This window comes from Lampetra fluviatilis, chromosome 34 (genome assembly GCF_964198595.1).
Source record: "Lampetra fluviatilis chromosome 34, kcLamFluv1.1, whole genome shotgun sequence".
NCBI lineage: Eukaryota > Metazoa > Chordata > Hyperoartia > Petromyzontiformes > Petromyzontidae > Lampetra > Lampetra fluviatilis.
Window position 1 is genome coordinate 2,691,559 of NC_136308.1, and position 22,378 is coordinate 2,713,936.

The 22,378-nt window shown below is 45.0% G+C and overlaps 1 protein-coding gene across 1 annotated transcript in view; it reads left to right on the plus strand.

Annotated features, from left to right (window-relative positions):
* The window catches only part of LOC144944279 (metabotropic glutamate receptor 8-like), a 262,753-nt gene extending 240,804 nt beyond the window's left edge, over positions 1-21,949 (plus strand). The window contains exons 10-11 of the mRNA XM_078872301.1: positions 3,593-3,845; positions 21,591-21,949. Coding sequence (XP_078728427.1) covers positions 3,593-3,845; positions 21,591-21,646 — 309 coding nt within the window. The 3' untranslated portion in view covers positions 21,647-21,949. The remainder of the gene's footprint in view (positions 1-3,592; positions 3,846-21,590) is intronic.
* Positions 21,950-22,378: the final 429 nt, after the last annotated feature.

The window sequence follows — 22,378 nt, forward strand, 5'->3', positions numbered from 1 at the left end:
TTCCCCTCCTTATCCATGCGGGGAAAAGCCGCGTCCGCCAAGGCGAGCAGTGCCGTGCGGTAGGCTAGCGTCGTTTCCCCAGCCACCTTCCGCCGATCGTAGAACTGGTGGCGGCACGTGGAGGGCGGCCCGAACACCTTCGCCATCAGGTGTAGTGCGGCCTGGAGCGTAGAGCGGGACGACCTTGCAGCAGATGTGAAGGCTGCAAGCGCGTCGTCGTCAAGCATCGCTGGCAACGCACGCAGGGCAGTGGTGTCGGACCACCCCGACATCTCCTGATGAGCGAGGAACCTTCGTTGGAAGGCTCCCCAGTCGCCCCCATCCGCCTTGAACGCCGACAGCGCGGGCAATCTTTGCTGGAGGACCCGATCGTCATCGACGTCGGAGAGATTTTCCCGCGCTCCGCTGGAGTTGTGTAAAATGTCGGCTCGGTTGTCAGGCGCAAAATGGAGGGCTCCGGCGCGCGCCGATGACGTGGGCTGCGCTGCGCGGAGGTGTCCGGCCACGTGGCGTCCGTCTTTCCCGCCAATCGGTGGCGGCCCCCCAAAAACGGCGGCAACTTCCAGGCTTTTGGCGCGAAGCGCCCTTTGGCGGGAATCCTCCACCGTCGCTTCCTCCACGACCCCCGCAGCCGTTTTTCCGCTCGCCGGAACGGAGATGTCGGCCAAGACAGCGGCGGCGGCGAGTAGCAACTCCGCCAAGCGGGCGTGCGCGTCCTGGAGGCCGGTGTCGGAGGCAAGCGGAGCGTCGGCCATCACCGCGAAGTGCTGCATCGGCGGCAACTCCTCGTCCTCTACTCCCGAGGTCGGTGTCCCCGGTACGCAGTCGTCATCCCGACCTCGCTCGTGGGTACGGGTAGTCTTCCTTGTGTCCATACTTCTTGAAGACAGGTTTACTTCTGACGCCAGTTGTAATGTAGTAACTCCACGGGAGACGACTTCACGGGTAACACACTCTTTATTTTATCAAACTTGGTTACAGGTGACTAACACCTACTTTGTATCTCGGGTGACAAACACCCACTTCGCTACTTGGCGACTAACGCCCACTGAGTTACTCGGATGACCAACATCCACTTAGTACTCGGGTGACAAACACCCACTTAGCTACTTGGCGACTAACGCCCACTGAGTTACTCGGATGACCAACATCCACTTAGTACTCGGGTGACAAACACCCACCTAGCTACTTGGCGACTAACGCCCACTGAGCTACTCGGATGACCAACATCCTCTTAGCTACTTGGCGACTAACGCCACTGAGCTACTCGGATGACCAACATCCACTTAGTACTCGGGTGACAAACACCCACTTAGCTACTTGGCGACTAACGCCCACTGAGCTACTCGGATGACCAACATCCACTTAGCTACTCGGCGACTAACGCCACTGAGCTACTCGGATGACCAACATCCACTTAGCTACTCGGCGACTAACGCCACTGAGCTACTCGGCTTCACTAGGTCTTCAGCTCCGTCTTCGGGTCTTCAACTGGGTAACTCCCCCCGAGTGCTCTCGCGCGTCCCCCTTTATACCCCACCTGCGGACGTCGCTGCGAGCACCCACTTATTCGACCAATCGCCGGGTGCTGGCTACGATCCTCTTTTCCCACATCTCATCGTGCCTCACCACTCACTCCGCGCCGCCTCGTCATCTGTCACTCCCGGCGCGCGCGTCCACACCACGCCCACAACGCGTGCCCAACCCCGCACCCCGCGCCGCCCCGTGATCCATCACTGTCACAGTCGGCGCACGTCAATACCACCACTACACATGCATGGCTATCATCTGCATGTGTAAAAAACGTAAAGATGTGGGTGGGGTCTTAAAAATCGTGTGGCCAATTGAGGTCATTGAACACATAATTGCACGGCTACTCCTAAATTACTTTTGAAAGCAGCACCTGGAGAATTTTAATGGCCCAAAGTTTGTCATTTCGCTTAAGTGTGCGATTACCGTTGGTGTCAGCTCGAGAGATGAAGGTGCCCAAACTGTTGTAATCTCAACAGAAAGTGCTGAGGAGGCGAATTTCATCAGCTTCCTTAAAAATGAGACGCACACATTTTATTCCAGTGTAAAGTTTGAGAAGAGCAGACAAAGTTGCAGAGCGAGTGATGGTGAGCAATGGGGCAGCATAGTTGAAGAGTGATGTGACTGGATAGACATATAAAGTGGGGATGATCCAGATGGGCTGAATATTGCGTTCTTATGTCATTCATGTTGACTTCATATGACAAATAACTGCGGATAATATTCAACTGGTCAGGTGGATCAGCAACAGAGTCAGCAGATCCCAATCATAAGAAGTTCAAATCCTGGTTAAGGGGGTTAACTCTGTCCATCATCCCTCCAGGGTAAATAAATGAAGTACCACTTTGTGGATATGTCAACAGTGGATTGGGCCCATGGTTATACTCACCCCCACCATAATAATGTGGAATTTCCACCAGGAGATTAGCACAACTCAAAATGCTCATTTGAGCAGGAATCACCTTTGTTTTGACTTGTGTAATATTTCCATGCAAGCTTTCCTCTAAAATGTGACATTATAAATCAGCTGGTTGCTATTTCACTCTGAAGACTGATTTATATAGTGTATAGATCGTCTCTTAGATGGCTAATACAACCTGCAATGTAAAGGTGACCAGTATATTACAGTACAGCAAATATAATGTACAACTATTTTCAAAGCTTTATTCTTAGGTTTTTTCGGCAAAATTAATTTTGATGTTTTACCTACGTGACTTTACCGAAAAAACCTAAGAATATGATTCCTTGCAATCACGAAAGCTTCAAATCTAGAATTTCAAATCTTTGTGAACCTTTTTCCCATCGTGTGTGAATTTCTTGGGCACTTTGGTTTATTTTATTGATTTTTTCCCCCCAGATGCAAAACATTTCATACAGGGCCATTGTGCACAAGTGTTATGGCAATCTATGACGCTTTCCTTAAATGAATTTAGAATACGTGTGATTTGTACAGATGATACACAAATATTACATGTATGTTAATTGTAACCAAAACTGCACAAATTAGATGAAAAAATAGAGAATAGGTGGTATCTCATATCAATGAAAAAAACATTCTAAAGTAACTTGATTTTGGTGAGCTTTCAGTTAAGAATAAATTGATACTACATATCACCCAGCGTGGCAGTAATAGATGGAAAAGTATCTCAAAATTCCCCCTCTCTGTTCACCGAGCAGTAGAAATGGGTTCACCACATTTAGTCGACTTGCAGGCAGCGTTTGGTGGGGTAAATACTAGGCCCTCCCCGGCCTCCACTAAGACATATGAGCAGTGTGCCAGAGTAGGCCACATACCATCTGGAAGGGGCTCTTTTATAGCTCTCTGTAGTGGTATGCCTTCAGCAGCAGTGGCATAAGTAAGCAATTGCAGGGCTGTCCCTTTACCTTTTCCACCTATTATTTCTTCACCTCTATCTCAGACATTGAAATGCCACCTCCGATCGCTCTCCCTCAGCCTCGAGCGAACTTACCCGTTGCACACATTTCCTGTTAACCCGCTGAACTTGTCATCTTCTCTGTCCGCCCCTCTTCCTTTCTCCCCCGCACGTGCGCGCGTGTGAAGCTGGGCATCCAGACAACCACGCTCACCATCGCCATGAGCCTCAGCGCCTCCGTTTCGCTGGGGATGCTCTTCTGCCCCAAGGTGTACATCGTGCTCCTGAGGCCGGAGCTCAACGTGCAGAAGCGCAAGCGCAGCTTCAAAGCCGTCGTGACGGCCGCCTCCGCCACCCAGAAGCTGTCCCACAAGGCGAGCGAGAGACCCAACGGCCAGGCGACGACGGAGCTGTACGAGAACACGGCCGACACTGCTGCTGGTGAGTCAGCCACCCCTGTGTGCGCACGTGCGTTTGTGTGTGTTGAACTTCTTTTGCACCGCACGTAGCCAACCGTAATCATCGGAGATGCGTGGGAAGGACGACAAACTATATACAAAAAGCAATTTTCAAGAAATTAGTTTTCAATCGAGATTTGAAAGTGCATAGTTGTGGTGGCTTCCTAATACCACAAGGAAGAGTGTTCCAGACGGCTGCAGAAGCGCGTCTGAAAGCGCCGCACGATACGGTGATCGTCTTCGTTCGATGGCCAGCCTAAAGCTGCTGCGAGGATGACCAAGGTTCACGTGATGGTTTATGCTCCTTGACGAGATCAACAAGATACTGTGGTTCATTCGTGGCGAGCGCTTTGTGTGTAATGAGTGCGGCCTTACAACGCGTTCATTCTGCAACTGGAAACCAATGCACCAGGCAACGTCACATGGTCCACATCCTCTCTCTCTCTCGCTGCCTTCAAGTGTCACCTCAACACCTTCCTCTTCAACCCCGTGCCTTCGGACTTCTTAATATCGCTTCCTTTCTCTCATTCATCATCTTGGTTAGTCACTCCCGGGTGAGTGAGTGGGTGAGTGAATCGCTTCCTGCTCTCATTCCCTTGCTTGGTCCATCCCGTTACTTCCCGATGAGTGAGTGGGTGAGTTGCTTCCTTTCTCTACATCCCTTGCTTAGTCGTTCCTGGATGAGTGAGTGGGTGATTGGGTGAGTGAGTTCTTTCTTAGCTTGGTCCCTTTGATTATCTCTCGTTTTTAGTTGGTAATTCTGCGCCCTGAGATGTAAGTTGCTGCTGTTGCCAGCTGCCCGCAGTTTACCTCACGCCAGGGTTGGTCAGCTTAGGTCACAAGAAAGGCTTTTATTTGAAATGCCTCACCTATGAGCTTTCCAGACAATATTGGTGTGGAAAGCCAATATGCCGATGAGTATATTTATATGCGGGGAGACAGGGTGGAGATCTGCTGATATATGTTATTGCACGTGATGCTCCACCATAACACACAATGAGTTAGTAAAAACTAAACTTTTTTATTTACCAAGTAAAGCCCACTGAGCTTATAGCTCCCGTTCACATTATCCCAAACTGGTCAAATGTAAGGTGGATGTTATTTGCATCGCAATGGAAAACAAATTGACACGGTTGTTTATTTGGCTGTGTCAGGTGGTGGAGGAGGGTGAATGACAGACAGTGGCATTTGTTGAGTGGCATTTTACCCATACGATCGCACCCAAAAAGGAACATTTTGGAATCGTGTTTTTTTTATCCTCAAACTATTGCCCAGAGAGGCCACTGGTTGAACGTTGTGTTTATTGCAGGAATGGTGTGCGCTTTGTTACATACTCAAGGAGCACTTTAAATCGACAAACAAAAATGCATTGTTGACAGTGGCAAGAAGTGGCAAGCATGGTGTTGAGTTGGACATGAAAACATTTTGACAGCTTAACAGCGGCTCTTGAATGTCTGACCTTAGCCAAAGACACAGAACTGAACATAAATTGTAAAATAACCAATGATATGTGTGTGGGTTTTTTCCCCTTAATTAAATGCCAGATATGTTGTTTATTGTGCTTTCATGGAAGTCGTATTTTTTTAGTTTTTTTGAAACAGAATTTTAATTATTTTCCAGTGAAGATGTGTTGTAAAAAAAAACAATTCTATATACATTTACGTAGTACAATAATTTGTAAAAAAGTACATTTACAACCACAACTATAACACGTATTTTCATAAAAAAAATATTATACTTAATTTTTTTTTTATATAGTACAGATAAGACAATTATTGAATAATCTGGTACAGAAAATGATTGAAAAATATAAGTTTCGGGAAATAAAATGTCAATTAATGTTTGCCCACGGCTCACGAGGGGTTGTAACATACTGAATTGCTGGTCAAGGGACCCACGATGATGCATTATAATGAAGAAGAATGTCAATGGCGGGCAGGTAATTGTGTTTGTATGACATGAGTGCATGAGTGGGAATCAAGGCTATGTCTTGATTAGGATGCTGATCTGCTTAGTATCTCGGCCTAACTCTGGATCTTTATATTTTTTCTGTCTGAATCTAACGAACGCTAAGCTGCGGGAGCAATTTTGACGAGCAGTGGCTCATTTTAAAGGTCTTGTTTTAATTGGAAATAGATCCGTATGCCCTGACATATTTCGCTGTTCTGCTGACCCTGAGCAATATGAAGAAAAAAAAATTGTATAATGCTTTTAATTAGGTTTTTTCTTTCTCCCAAACCGCACGTGACATTAAGCCAGTGGTGGCTTTTAGCCGTAACACAGCCAAACTAATTCTGTCACACTAATGAAATATTGGCATGCGATGCCATGCTAAAAGCATGCACTCTCATCAACATCACAGTGGAACCTGTCTAATGCTATGTACCGCTGGCAATGAACAATATCCTGAACCACCCGACGCACCTCAAGGAGGAGCTGTGTAACCGTGGCTTCTGTGACCGCACACGACAGCGCACTCACACGCTCTACACCTCATTGCCATGGGAATGCCATGCTAAGGCCCGCATTTTTAAATCCTTTATATTAAGTTCGCTTACTTGCTTGCTTGCGCGCTTACGACCGTGCAAATCTTTAGGTCGTTTTTTAACCCACTTCCCGTGATTCAATCGAGCTGACATTTTGCACACAGACTCGTTGTGCGTGACAATTTCTTTTCGTGAAAATTTTTTCCAAAAATGTTATACTTTTTAGGGAATTTGTTTAAATATTTAATTACCAATTGCTTAATGGTGGCAGGCAATCATCTGACCCATAGGTGGCAGCCATCTCAAGCCAGAGGACGAGAGGTATCTAGCCGCCCGTTTCAAAGACCAATGTGTGCTGTGTTGTGGCCCATTGAACACGCATATAAAGGATTTATAGTGAAAAACTTTGTTTTTACGGGTTATTTTTTTTATATTTGCTGTTACACTAACAGCTCATCACGTGGCCATGGATTTTCAGATTGTGAACAAAACAGCAACGCTGTGTTTTCTTTTTGGTTCCGGTATACAATAGCTGTCGGATGTGCTTTCGGGTTGTACCGTATGTCCATCGGCATGCTGGAAGATTCTCGGGGAACTAATTTGACAAATCGCAACCTGAAAACACATCAGAGAGCTACATAGCACAACCGCAACCGCGTGGGTTGTCAACAGAAAGGCAAGACACCACTTTCATTAGTAAAGAACTCCAGGTGGCTGCACTGGCTTCCTCAATTCCTGATCAATTATCTCATTTAGCATGGCTTTCCTTTTCACTTCCACCACGTACAATCTTGAAAGTAAACAAAGACAAAGATCCCTCATACGTTCTTATGGACTGTTTGAGCATGTGTAGTCAGCAATCGCGACATAGGGGCACCATGAAAGCGATACAAAGACTGCCTGAAGAAGTCCCTCACTGCTTGCTGCATCGATCACCGTCAGTGGGCAACACAAGCAGCTGATCGCAACTCCTGGCGGCACACAGTCCACCAGGCCACCTCCTTCTTCGAAGATACCCGCAGGGCCCGTATGGAGGACAAAAGGAGAAGGAGGAAGAACCGTGATCCCTCAGCACCCATCCCAGATCAGACCTATACTTGCAGCTGTTGTGGCAGGACCTGCTTGTCCCGCATAGGCCTCGTCAGCCACCAGCGTGCCTGCAGAAGACGTGGATGTCCTTCCTCGATCTTCGTTCGCGAAGCCAAGCCATGATGATGAGTCAGCAATCACCTGTCAGAGCCTGAATGGCAGCACGATACTGATGTTCAGACACTGTACCACCAGGTGCTCATTTCAGGCCGAGTCAACCTTGGGAATGTCCAGGTTCAGTCCAGATAATGCCCGCAAAGGATGTTAGTTACGTACGGCATTGAATTGTGGTTTCTGGCTTTGTAGTGAAGTGCGGTAGCCAATGTGCCACCACCCGCTGGTACCCACTTGCCACCACCCACTGGTACCCACTTGCCACCACCCACTGGTACCCAGGACTAACATTTATTACTTCTCAGGTTTCGACACTTGACTTTTTTGCTCTTAGTTTAGTTTTCGTAGATTTGTTTCACTCAGACTATTGTAATGGTGTTTTGAAGGAGCTGTCAATACCTGTAGCGGACGTTGCCTAGCTTGCTACCGATAAAAAGTACAAACATGGGGATTGTTTTGTGCAGTTTGTAAGATCAATATTCCAGATATTTTCTGGATTCATGTAATGACTATGAGCTGCTCATCATACTAAATTGCAATGCATGCACCTATCGTGCTTCACGTTGTATGACAGCTGCAGCGAGGATTTAATATAACACGGATCGTGCATGCTAATGAAATTAAAAGTTTGAAAGATTAGGAAGGTGATATTTAAGATTGATTTTATAATGGGTATGGTCTGGGCACAGCTCAGCTGGAAGAGCAGCAGGCTGCCATTCATCAGTTCAATAACCATCCAGGTTTAGTCCATAGTCCATCTAGGGTCGGTGAAGTGAGTTCCACCGGAGACTTCACCGTTTGGTGGGAAATGAATGTGTATTGTCTTAGAGAACAGAAGTTGGAATTTCAACGACTGGATTAGGACTACCAATAGAGATGAACATCACCCAATACGTATTTGCACATAGGGGATCTTTCGTAGATATGGGTTGCAGCACACCCCAGAGTTAAATATAGCATGACGTTGTATGACAGCTGCAGCTAGAATTTAATATAATACGCTGCCATAACTGAATGTGTCTTCAGATAACACTCCACTGTCTTTGAACACAACATAATAATCAACAGCCATTCTCTAGCCACTGCTGCATGAATGCACATGCATATTGGCATCATTACCTGTGCTCGTGTGTGGCTGTAATCCATTTCATTTGTGCATGTGACTTTGCATTGCTCCATCTCACCTTAGGATGCTCCAATGAGTGTGTCTTCTCGGCTGGCAAATGATAAATAGATTGTAGATAGATTGCTTTTATTTCAGCAGTAAGGGCCGAATGAGCTGTTAGGCTCTATTGCACGGTCATCCTGTGATGATTGAATGATTGAAAATATTATGTATATATGGAGTGAATACATGAGCACAAGAAAGCAATGTCCTACTGGCGCTTGCAATGTTCTGCAATTCAGCTACATACAAGCTCGGGTTTTTTTGCAGAATTAATTGAACACGTGATTGTATTGAATTGCATACGTTTATCCATATTCTCAGGTTTTTTCGGTAAAGTCACGTAGGTAAAACATTAAAAGTAATGAAAGTAAAATAAAACAAAACAAAAATAAAAATAAAATTCACGACGTTTCGGAGGCAACACACTCTTGAAACGTCGTGAATTTTATTTTTATTTTTGTTTTGTTTTATTTTACTTTCATTACTTTTAATGTTTTACCTACGTGACTTTACCGAAAAAACCTGAGAATATGAATCATTGCAGTCACGAAAGCTTCAAATCTAGAATTACGTTTATCCATTCATTATCTCGCTCATTTGCATCTTAAAAAAATAATCTTAAAATGCTTACTCCTGTAGTCAGTGCAGTAAACACACATTTTGCAAATGGTTAACCATTTAAATGCAATTCTTTTTGAGATCCCAAATTAAACAATTTACGAAAATAAAATGTTTCTTTGCAAAAATGTTACTCATGAGAATAGGGTTTCCCCTTTTTTTCTGGCAACAAACGGCTGTGTTAAGATGTTAGAACACCAAACTAAAACCTTTTACAAGGAATCGTGTCTGCACTAACCACAATACTTGTGGTCAGAATGTAAACAAAGAAAACACTCTGATAATATATGCATTGTCTTTGAAACTGATTGGTCCACACTAGAGACAGCTTTCTTTTAAGCCTCGTCTCAAAACGGTGTTAGACCAGAGGACGCCAAAAGGCGTATTAGAGAGATGTAGCACCGAGGGTTGATTCCAGAGGACAGCCAAGAACGCTCTCGGGACCGCCCCTTTATGCTCCTGGGCGTGGCCTCGCTCCGCCCTCGGCCACGCCCCCTTTGGGATCTTTCCCGAAGGATCCCGACCGAGCATCACGTGTCCCTCAAGCCTCCTTCGCTACCCTGTCCGGGTCACGTGCCCTCTCGGGTTCACCCAGACTACCCCGTCCTCACTTGCCTTCTCTCAGGCCGTCACCAGGACTATGCCCCCGAGGGCCCGCTCGCATGCCGTACTCACTCTGGCCCCCGAGAGAGGTTCCAGACAGACGCACAGTAGCACTCTTGTTACAGTGGCTGGCGCTAACACCATAGTGACACCGTTAACGTCACTACATATGTATCACTCTGATAGCAATTTAGTACTTTTGGTATTTTAGCTATGTTACACTCTTAATAGCAATTTAGTATATTAGGTATCTGCGTCGTTCTTATGCACAAGGCTACCACAAAGGCACGATCTTTTTCGCAGACGAGTATAATCTGTCATCAGTGGGGAAATGTTGTGATGTGGCTTTACCCAATTAAGACATTTGTGAGTAGTTTCTCATTTTTTTTCGCACATTTGGCCCACGTTGCTGGCACACATGGCCTACTCTTTGTCAAATAGCACCGAGAGGATCTTTAACGTTGACTGCGAAGCAGACGGTACACCGCATGTTATGGTTCACACACCTGCGCTGGAAACTATGGCGGCTGCTGTTTTTCAACCGCGAATCTCCGTAACGAACGTCAAATGCGCCACCGCTCATGTTTTTACCCTTCTCCAATTTAACATCGCCGATACATATGCCTTTGTATTTAGAAATTATGTAGACCAACTGAATTGTGTGTGTGTGTGCATACTGAAAGGGGCAGTGTGACGACTGTATAATCTTATCAAAATGGGATTGATTCATGACCAACGCAAAATCCAGGGGCTGGGAAAATAGATTTTTGACAATGGTCTGGGCCTCATTTAGGTTGACTTAGCATAACATAACAACACGATGTAGTGTATTAACATCAAAGTTCAAAGTTCATTTATTAGGTATAGCCATGTGAGCCATTCGGCTCTTGAATCGGGTGCAACGGCAACAAACAAAAAACAAAAACATGAACAAGAAAACATCTTAAAATGACTATGTGCAAACAAAAAATCCAAGAAAAGACGGCAAAATATTGCAGAAAAAATCACCGTACACCAACCGCACCAAGGAGACGACGGGCGGCCAGGCGTGGTGCTGCCCGTGCCATTCTCGTGCGTGCCGTGCCGCCCTCAATAGGCTTGAGCTAACAGCACTCGCGCTGATATCGTCTACGGAGCTAAATGGGATGGGGGGTCTTTGTCATTTTAGACTCTTATCAGAAGCCAAAGGCAGTGTGCATATGCTTGATTATAACATCCCTTTAGAGAATGGCAGCACGTGTTGGCAATGACATTCTGCTTTCATTGCCAAGGGCAGGGTGATTATTATTATTTTTAGCGTCAGCCACTTAAACTATGGTATGTTAAAAATAGTGCAGCTCGGTGTGTGTGTGTTAGACGCACGTCTAACTCGAGATGCTGAACTAAGCCCACGTTGCGGGGAAAATGTATGTTTACCCAGCCATTCAAAGCGTTGGCAAAGAGGTGCGACTATTTATTCGATGTGAGTGTCCAGAGGGGGAAAAAAAGGGTATAGTATATAAGGGTAATTTATTTAATTGCCAAGAACCATTTATCATGGCAGGTAAAGAGGTGCAATTACGTTGGCATTATAAAACACTCGGCAAGTGTACAATTTATTTCACTGTAGCTTCACTCGCGTACTGACCTCTTTGCTAAGGGGGCCCCGCAAAGGATAGGGCATTTATTAAAATTGCTGTCCGTGCGTGCTTATTTTCATAAAAGAGAGTAAGAAAGAGAGCAATACGGGGAGAAAGAGAAAATGGGGATGCCAATCAGTTCAGCTTGTTAAATATTATGTATGCCTGTTTCTTTGCCGACCTTACCATGTATATAATTTGCAATAAAACCTATAGGGCGTGACCTTATTTAAAGGGTGCGTGGGAGGGAAGTGGCAAAATATGCATTTGAAAAACTGACTTCAAACGAATGTGAAACGCTAAACGGAACGAGCAACGATACGATCCGGTATCTTCTGCCATGCTCAGCCGTCGACATTGGATGCGATCTCGCTTACATTGTACTCCGCGTTTGCTTTTCGTGCAGTCCTCTCCAGCTACTGCATGCTGTCGGCAATCCGTGTCTGTAGCCGTGTTTTGATTTTGTTTTCGGGAGACAAGGGTAAGTGTTTTGCATTCAATCCACTAGCCCTCTGAATTTCCCACAAACCTTGGTTAGGCAATGGCTCATTGTACTTGTTGCAACATCCAATACGGGTAATACGATCATCTCGATGTGTATTTATCAATATTTATCATCCATTTATCCATATTTATCTCACCAAATCACCGCAGTTATATATATATTTTAGGGTAGGTTGGTGCGTCATTCAAAAATCACCGCATGCGTCAAGCACCCAGTGCACCGTTAAGATGTGGCCTGTGTAGATACAGGACAGTAAAGAGGTTACTGACCAATCTACGTTCGTCTCTGAGTGTCGTACTTTTGCTGGGGATGTGTGTGTTTTCTCCGAACACTCGAATTTCCTCCCATTATACATGTTGCAAACATCACAAAGAGGACCGTGCTTCCGGAGTGTATTGCGAGGATTTTCTAGGTAAATGTTGTCATTGTTATTGTGAACATGGTATTAAAAGCAGGTTCATTATAACTTGTGTTCAATTAGCTTGGCGGCTGCTTATCACAAAGAAGGGAGAAATGCATATTAATGGTGATTAGCAGGTGGCTTAGAGAGGAGAGCGCTGCTGAAATTCGAGATTCAAATTGGGGTAGCTATCCTAGATTAAATTGGGTTTTGAATTACAATGCATTGATGGCCTTGCTCTGACCACCAATAACTACATTTAGATTTTCGACATAATTAAATTTCGTGCGTGGGGGGAAATCCAGCTCTGAAAAAATGCTAAAATATAAAAAAGTCAACCCTTCATATTCGCGGGGGATACGTTCTTGGGGAACTGTGCGAATATTAACCCTTAAAGCTCATGAGGAAAATATGGTTAGGGGGGTATAAACCTACATGTTACGTTTAAATATAAACATACAAAACTGTACGTATATATGAATGAATACATGTATAGCGGTGTCATATTAATGATTTAACTTGCCTTTCGTAATATTGAACGTAAACATATCTACAAACGCAAATATCAGTGAGTAAATAAATATTGCACGGTACGTAATTCCCAAGCAATTGCAAAGGAAAGCACTTTGCGTGCGAAGGCCGGCCGAGGGGGGGGGGGGCGGTGGGCACTTATCCGGGTGGTCTCGCGCGCGTGCCACGGCGCCGCAAACGTTTTAAACACAACCGCAAAAATTCCAAAGGGCACTCCGGTGCATTCGTCGCGAGTACGCACAACCGCGATCGTAACACCCGCGAATATTGAAGATTTTACTGTCGACGTATTTGACTGTCACGCGGTGAACATTTCTAGAGAAGATGATGTGGGCAAACGCATTGCCTCCAGTGATCCCTTGAAGAGATCTAAGAAGTGATCTTTTGTTAGCTCCTACCACCAGCGACTCTTTAACATGGATTTATGCACTTAATTTACCAGTGTTATGAATAAAAAATAGCAAAAATTATGACATGGATGCCAAAAGCTAAATTGAAATAAAATATCGTATTAAAAATGAATTTACCATATCACAGGTAAATACATTTTTTTAAGTAAGTGGACTTAGAAGAAACCATGGCCAATAGGCAGGAATAATGATGGAGTGGCAGCCAAGGAATGGAACACGTCTGAGAGTTGATTTGGAGATGGAGCAATTAAATAATATCGTGCCCAGGCGCTAGGTGAATTACTACATCGCAGGGTCATGGTAGGTAGCAGCTGCTGGAGAAGGTGATCATCCAACAGTGGATAGACCATGGATTACGACGATGATGATGATCCATCCCCCGCACCTCCGATTAGCACGGCTGGCTACGTACGATGCGAAAGAAGTTCAACGTACTTACACACATGATTTGGTGTTAAGCAAAGGAACATGTTATGAGCATATGCCTTCAAGAGCGCAACGAAACGATGGCCCTTCAAAAACCCCCCTTTGAGTTGTTTCCAAAAGAGAAAACAAACGTAGAGGGACAGAGGTCCGATGTCATTGTTCAAGAAATATACTCACTCGCAATGGACGAGGCAGGCACCATGGCTCCGTTCCCGCTGTGCATTTATTTTCGTTTATGTATACATTTTAGTAATACGTAGCGTCTAAATTATTTTACACAACCCCATTAATGTATAATATACCACGTAAAATATAATTTCTTATCCTCTGAAACGGATTATTTCCTTTCCCTTTATTTCTTATGGAAAAAAATTCGTTTGGTTTACGTAATTTTCGGTATAAGTCCTACCTTCTGGAACGAATTAGCGACGTATCCCGAGGTACCACTGTACGTGGTGAAATCCACGCAGTTCCCAACAATGTACAGAAGGTGGAGGAGAGACGTGGTGGCGATAAGCCAATGATGTGAAAGTTTCGATTTAAAGCTTTCGTGACTGCAGGGATTCATCTTCTTGGTTCTTTCGGTAAAGTCACGTAGAATGGAAATAATAAAATAATACAAATAAAACATAATAAAATAATTCTCACGACGTTTCGGCCACAACGCAAGCAGCCGTCCTCAGGTGAAGAACAGGTCTGTCTTTCAGACGCTGTCTTTCTGACAGACCTGTTTATCACCTGAGGACGGCTGCTTGCGTTGTGGCCGAAACGTCGTGAGAATTATTTAATTATGTTTTATTTTTATTATTTTATTATTTCCATTCTACGTGACTTTACCGAAAGAACCAAGAAGATGTGAAAGTTGCCGTACTCACAAGCAGTGGACGAGAAAAAGGAGCCGCCAGACTAATGGCGAGGGATTTCCTGCAATGTGTCAGCGAGTGTCGAATCACATATCAGCAGGGCAGGTTCATGCCGTATTATTTCATCCAGAACAGAAATGTACAGGGAACTCCATCGTGAATGAAGTTGCTGTCGTATGTGATGTGATTTAGAGGGGATGTGTGCAAGACTTGAGGGTATGTGCCAAAGACTGCTTCCATTCATCAATGTGGTGCCTGGTCTGTCATTACATCTGGCTTGTGCATGCCCACAGCTACCTAACTTTATCCACACTCATGTGCTAACCCCTTTTGTGTTGTATGTCTATGCACAAAACACTTTTCAATGACACTTTGGGTTAAAACAAATTAACAAATAGCTCTCTTGTTAGGCTAACCTAAATGCCATGTAAAAAAATACATTTAAGAGCATGAAGAAATCCAAAGCAACTTTCACTCTGAAGTTGGTTAATTGAATATCGGACTGTTTGAACAGGTTTGCCTCTGATGGCTTTTTATTGGCAATGAGGTTGCACTACTCACACATCCCCTGGTGTCCATTTGAAGCAGAGCAGAAACATTCTGAGCTGAAAATCTATGTGGGGACATTCAGTGATTGGCAGGGAGAAAGTGGAAAGGCCACTCGATACGATACAATTTGCATTTATATCGTCTATAAATGCAAGCACATCTTAAGACGCTGTCCTAAAATATTTGTGTACATTGTTATTTTATAGAGATAAGTAGTCACAAGCAGATGTGAACATAAGAAAGCCTCTGAGCCCTGAGCTAACAGCCCAGATGGCCGTGGGGAGGTCCAGATGATGGGGACAGCAGAGAAGAAGGAGTGACCTCTCACTGAGCAACGGTTGACTGGGGACCTTGACAGAAAGTCTTGGTTGCTGGAGTTTAGAGGGGAGTAGAGTGAGATGAGAGGGGAGAGGTAGGAGAGTGCATGGAGGGGAGTAGAGTGAGATGAGAGGGGAGAGGTTGGGTAGTGTGTGGAGGGGAGCAGATTGAGATGAGATGGGAGAGGTAGGAGAGTACAAGGAGGGGAGTAGAGTGAGATGAGAGGGGAGAGGTAGGAGAGTGTGTGGAGGGGGGTAGAGTGAGATGAGAGGGGAGAGGTTGGGTCGTGTGTGGAGGGGGATAGAGTGAGATGAGAGGGGAGAGGTTGGCTAGTGTGTGGAGGGGGTAGAGTGAGATGAGAGGGGAGAGGTAGGAGAGTGTGTGTAGGGGAGTAGAGTAAGATGAGAGGGGAGAGGTTGGGTAGTGTGTGGAGGGGGGTAGAGTGAGATGAGAGGGGAGAGGTAGGAGAGTGTGGAGGGGGGTAGAGTGAGATGAGAGGGGAGAGGTAGGAGAGTGTGGAGGGGGGTAGAGTGAGATGAGAGGGGAGAGGTTGGGTAGTGTGTGGAGGGGAGTAGAGTGAGTTGAGAGGGGAGAGGTAGGAGAGTGTGGAGGGGAGTAGAGTAAGATGAGAGGGGAGAGGTTGGGTAGTGTGTGGAGGGGGTAGAGTGAGATGAGAGGGGAGAGGTAGGAGAGTGTGGAGGGGGGTAGAGTGAGATGAGAGGGGAGAGGTAGGAGAGTGTGTGGAGGGGGGTAGAGTGAGATGAGAGGGGAGAGGCAGGAGAGTGTGTGGAGGGGAGTAGAGTGAGATGAGAGGGGAGAGGTAGGAGAGTGTGTGGAGGGGGGTAGAGTGAGATGAGAGGGGAGAGGCAGGAGAGTGTGTGGAGGGGAGTAGAGTGAGACCAGTAGGAAGAGGTAGATAGGGGAGAGTCCACGGAGAATCAATAGAAGGTGTGGGGAAGGAGCCAGGTTGTAAGTCACAAATGCCAGCAAGGTTTTAATCTACAGTAATTAAATAAAGCAATTAGCCCTTTGCTAATGTGTGTGCACATCAAATACAAATTGTAAAATAAAGTTTGTCGAGAATATGGTCGTATACATAGACATTATTATTCAGTAGCCCATTTGATTTTACTGCAGCTTCAAGTCATATACTCTCTGTAATAGCCAATTCACGAAGTATTGCTTCATTCCATGGTGACCATGCTATTGCATTGTAATTATAATGCACATGCTGAATGTGATTATTGCGGAGCATAAAAATGTTATTTATATTAGAATACATTTAAACACTCGTATTTAGTTGACATTATTTTTCCATATCTTTTCAAAAAGTGTATTTAGAGAGTATAAATGCACTTCTTTTTTGCGGAATGCACATGTATACCTTCACACATTTCACAATCATTGTTTTTGTTAAGGCCATGCGGTGAATATATAAAAGTTGTAAAAACTCTACTTTGACAAGTGAGCAGTAGGGTGGCGCAGTGGTAACCACCTGTGTGCTGCACAGCATGAAGGGCCTGGGTTTGAGTCAGAGGTCGCAAACGGGTTTTGATTCCTTATCCGTACCCGTACCCGGCTGCACCAGGGTCGCAAACGGGTACCCATACCCGTACCCTACCCGTACCCGGCCGGGTACGGGTAGGGTACGGGTATCGGGTACCTGATTGCGACCTCTGGGATGAAGCCATGTTGCAGGCGCGGGTGGGTTGAGTCTAGGAACTTGAATTGTGAGAAGAGACAAGATGTTGGGAAATGAGTGACAAACAGTTACTCACCAGTGACTCACGGCCTACCCGTACCCGTACCCGGCCGGGTCGCAAACGACCCGGCCGGGTACGGGTAGCTGGGTATCGGGTAGGGTACGGGTATCGGGTACCCGGTTGCGACCTCTGGTTTGAGTACCGCATCGGGCATCGCTGATGCACGCATGAGCCTCGTCCAGCCAATGGGAGGCAATGCCACACAGTCAGCAACCAATGGGAAGCGTCGATAGTTGGGCTTAACACACCTCCGGTATATCATCATAATGTATCGCGACATTACACGGACTCATGTTGTCACTTTTTCGTGCTGTTCTGCTTACGTAGCCAACCGTGCTAATCGGAGTCGTGGGGGAAGGACAACAAACTCAACAGAAAGAGCATTTCTTAATAAATGAGTTTTCAATCTAGATCTAAAAGTGCATAGCTCCAGTAGCTTGTGCATTCTCAGGCTATTCTGCATGAGGCTATTCCGGGTTCTCTGGTGTCAAACATCACAATGCTGATACATTAATTCTAGATTTGAAGCTTTCGTAACTGCAAGGATTCATATTCGTAGGTTTTTTCGGTAAAGTCACGTAGGTAAAAAAATAAAATTAATAAAAGTAAAATAAAAAATAAAATAAAATCACGACGTTTCGGAGGCAACACAAGCTTCCGTCTTCAGGTGGAACCGTCACAGCACGCTTGCTGTATCAAGTAAATGCTGATACATTACCGACAGTTTACTAAATTGGGATCACGCAGCAGCAGCAGCAACATGGCTCTCCGTATGCGAAAATCTGGCAGGATCCCTCCTTTAAAAATATTATTGAGACTCAGATGAGGCTTTCATGGGTAGACAATACACAAGGAGTCGTTGTTTACTCTTGTGTTTCCGAGTTTGCCATGCACGCAGGGGGTGTATTGATTAATTGGAGTGTGAAAGTGATGCAAACTGCATAGTTGGCTTTTGCCCATCGCCCATGACCATGTTGCCGCGAGCAGCTGGCTGGCCGAGCATCGATAATGCAGCCACTGCCACAACATTCATATAAACAGAAATATTATTTTAATAATGGTATATTCATTAAGAGGAGTGCATTGCTGATTCACAGTATCACTGAAGTGCTATTATGGTCACAGTGTCCACGAAGTGGTGACATTTTACAGATGTGTGTGCATGTACATGTGTTTGGGTAGAAATAACGATTGCCAATGACGTCTGGCTCACGTCCAGTTTACAAAGCGTGAGAGTGCCCCATTCCTCTCTGCGCAATTTGAAAAGAGTCAAGGTGCAGCCCTGCAAATTGCTCTCGCACACCACTGCTGGTGGGAAGGCCTCCATTTAGTGCAGTGGTTCTTAACCTTTACTGCAGCCTTGCACCCCTTTAATTAGAATACCCACCCCTCCTCCTCCGCCTCTGATCTCTGCACCTGATTGGTTCAGTGATGACGTCTTCTTGCGCTCCTTAAGACCGGAAGCAGGTGGATTGCTTCACTATTTTGGCAATTCGCCCGATGATGCTGGATGTAATTACCAGCGAAACGTCGTACTACTCAAATTGTAAATTTTGTGGATTTACTCTTCAACACACCGGTGGGCTGAAGTAGTAAACTAATTGGTGCGTTGTTTACGTGACGAACCTTAATGGCTGTGTCGGGTGGTCGAGGGTTACGACACATTTATACTTCCGCGATCTAACCTAAAAACCTTCATTATTAATAATAATCGTCGTGGACGCCTACGTGTAAAGTAGTTGTACTTACGTGACCATGCTTCATTTGTATTTTCGATTATTTACCTTCTAAAATAATTTGGAATGTGTTGCACCCCTATGGGGTGCGAGATGCCCTGGTGTAGAGCGAGCTCCAGGGAGCCCCTCCATGGCACATTTAATCTACACTCCGACGCTAGCCAGACGTGTTGGAAACTAAAAACAATTAAAACTGATTTTATTTGATCAGGTGAGGCGCACTGAGCTATATAGCTTCTTGTCAGAAGCGACCTGGCCCCAAATGAGAGCCCAACGAGAAGTGGCTTATTACGTGGGAATGTATTGCAGCTAAAAAATATGCGTGATGTTGATTCTAAATGTGGAGGGGAAAACCGGAGGGCCTCGATAAAATCCCACGCTACCACAGGGAGGACACGCAGACTCCAATAATAGAGCAGGCGTCAGGGTTGGGATCGATACCCACGGACCCCCTGCATACTAGGCGATGGAGTTAACAACTCGCCAGGGCCAACACCTTCCCTCAACACACCCGATCTGATGTCTGACTGCGGTGTACCCATTCCCAGTGTTTTGCTGAGTGAGCAGGAGTGGAGAAATGTAATAAGACGTGCACCATTGTTTCAACTGCCGCACCGGATGTTGGAACTGGCGACCTCTGGATTGCACCATTACACGTGGTGCATATTAACATAAAAAATATAGAAAGAGGCACTTGTATTTGTACGGGATACGAGATGCGATGTATGCAATATGGCTTCTCTTTAGTAGGCTTCCAGCACTCAATTCAGACGACAACGAGCTCTCAGTCGACATTGTTTAAGGTGTTGATGCTTAAAACTCGGTGGTGGTCATATTTTATGACCTTTCTTTTACAAGTTGTGACCGTTTTTACAAGAAATTGAAGCACTCTCATAAAAAGCCACGAAACAAATGCCATTACCAACGTGTTTGCGTGTGCACCAGAATTAACGAGCGATGTGTAAAACTCACAAGTGAACGCATGATCGAGTGGACATTCTCTTTAGTTGTATATATTCTTCGTGATTGAACACAGTAATTACTTCAGAGGATTTGGCTAAGTTAACATCTGGCGTAAAATTGCAAAGCTTCTGAATCATAATCAGAATAAGTATGCGAGAGGAATGGTTCAGTAAACAATAGTTTCAAAATGAAAGGAAATTCTTAATTAATGTTGATGGAACAAATAAGATATTGGTTTTCGAAATATATTGCTACAGAAGGATGCTGCATCGAAACTGGACCCAAATAGTGACCAACGTAGAGGTAAGTTCAAGGTTGCACGGGGAAGAAGATCTGATGATGCGGGCAGTGACGAGAAGGAAACCGGCGCTATTTGGACACATATGTAGGATGGACAACAACAGGAAAATTCAAAGTGTGTTGCTGTTATTGTTGTTGTTCGCGAAACATGGAAGGAAACAGAAAGAGAGGAAGACCTCACAGAGAATTGCTTAACGACGACATCGGAGAGAATGGTGCCAGCAAGATGTGGCCCACTGCTCCAGCATGTTGGCACAAGGCAGAGTAAAGTGGAAACAAATGACGAAATGTGCAGTGGACACCTTCGCGATATCCTCCCATGGATCGTGATGACGATTAATGGAACAGAGGGGAGCATTTCAATACAACAGGATTGCATGTTTGATTGCAGTCGATGAAATGATGGCTCAGTACGACCGCGTAGGTTTTCGCGTGGTTGCGCTGTCTAACTCTCAGACGTTTGCTCGAGTCGTACCGCGTATGATTAATTACGACGTGTGGAAGCTTTACTGCGCTTCCTGGGAACTTCCTGAAGAGGCGTCTTATCTTCTTATCTTATAGAGATTGTAAAGAGGACTTAGTGAAAGCTGCTTTAAAATAATTATAAAATTGTTCAAAATATGATAGTGGTTGAAATAAAGAGGGTGTTATTAAAAGTGGTGGTGTAGTTATGGTGACAGGTAGGAGGACAGGTGGGAGTGGTTAAGGAGGGGTTGGGGTAGTGATAGGGGTTGGGGTAGTGATAGGGGTTGGGGTAGTGGTAGGGATTGGGGTAGTGGTAGGGATTGGGGTAGTGATAGGGGTTGGGGTAGTGATAGGGGTTGGGGTAGTGATAGGGGTTGGGGTAATGATAGGGGTTGGGGTAGTAGTAGGGGTTGGGGTAGTGATAGGGGTTGGGGTAGTGGTAGGGATTGGGGTAGTGATAGGGGTTGGGGTAGTGATAGGGGTTGGGGTAGTGATAGGGGTTGGGGTAATGATAGGGGTTGGGGTAGTAGTAGGGGTTGGGGTAGTGATAGGGGTTGGGGTATTGATAGGGACTGGGGTAGGTTGGTCAGCAGGATAGGCAAGTCCTTGTCGTAGCTGATGAAGCAATACGCCGGTACAAGTTGAAATCGCATCGGGGTGCGAATGATCACGCGATTATTTGAAAAAACAAAGAAAAATTGCCTCTATATGCATAATACTGATAAAACGTACTGCTTTGAGTTGTTTGATTGGATTGCTTACGTGCGTGTGTGTTAAAACTATATATTTTTGTTGTTTCCAGTGGCACCGGCGAAGAAGCCCACGACGTACATTAATTACAGCAACCACACCGGATAACGAGATGGGATTGTACATCTCTGCGCAGCCACGGGGGACCCCCTCCCAAAGTATGCTGTTTGCAATCTGCGACCGGCGCGATCGGCTGGTCTCCAATCTGCAGCACAGCAGGCCACTGTGCCATGCAAAAAAAAAGTAAATGTATAAATAGGAAAAAGAGAGAGGAGTGGAAAGCGACTGCAAGAAAAGAAAAAAAGAAACGGAATGATGGAAAAGACCAATTTGTACTGATGAAATGCCTTGACTTTTTTTTATGAAAGTAAAGACTTGCTCACGTGCGTGTATATGTATAGGTATGTGTGTATATTTATGTATAAACACATACATGTCATGTATACATGCTCTATATATGGTTTTGTTCGGTTATTGAGAATTGTGCGTGATGCCTGACATGGTTTAAAATGATACGTTACGAAAAAAAGATTTAAAAATAATTTAAAGTGACGTAAAACAAAGGCCTTGATGAATTAATATCCAGATTGTCAACAACTTTTTTCAAAAATGTATCATAGCAGAACAAAAAAAAGTATTCCCTTTTTTATGATTAGATCATGTAAAGCGGAGGTTTAGTTTCAAGTTCAAATTATTGTCTCCAAACTGGCAAGACAACGATGAACAGGGCAGAACGATAAGGATAACAACAACAAAAAAACATTTTGAAGAGAATCAATCGTTAATCATCCTAAAGAAGGCATTTCAATATCTTTTTGAAAAAAAGTTATTTGATAATCA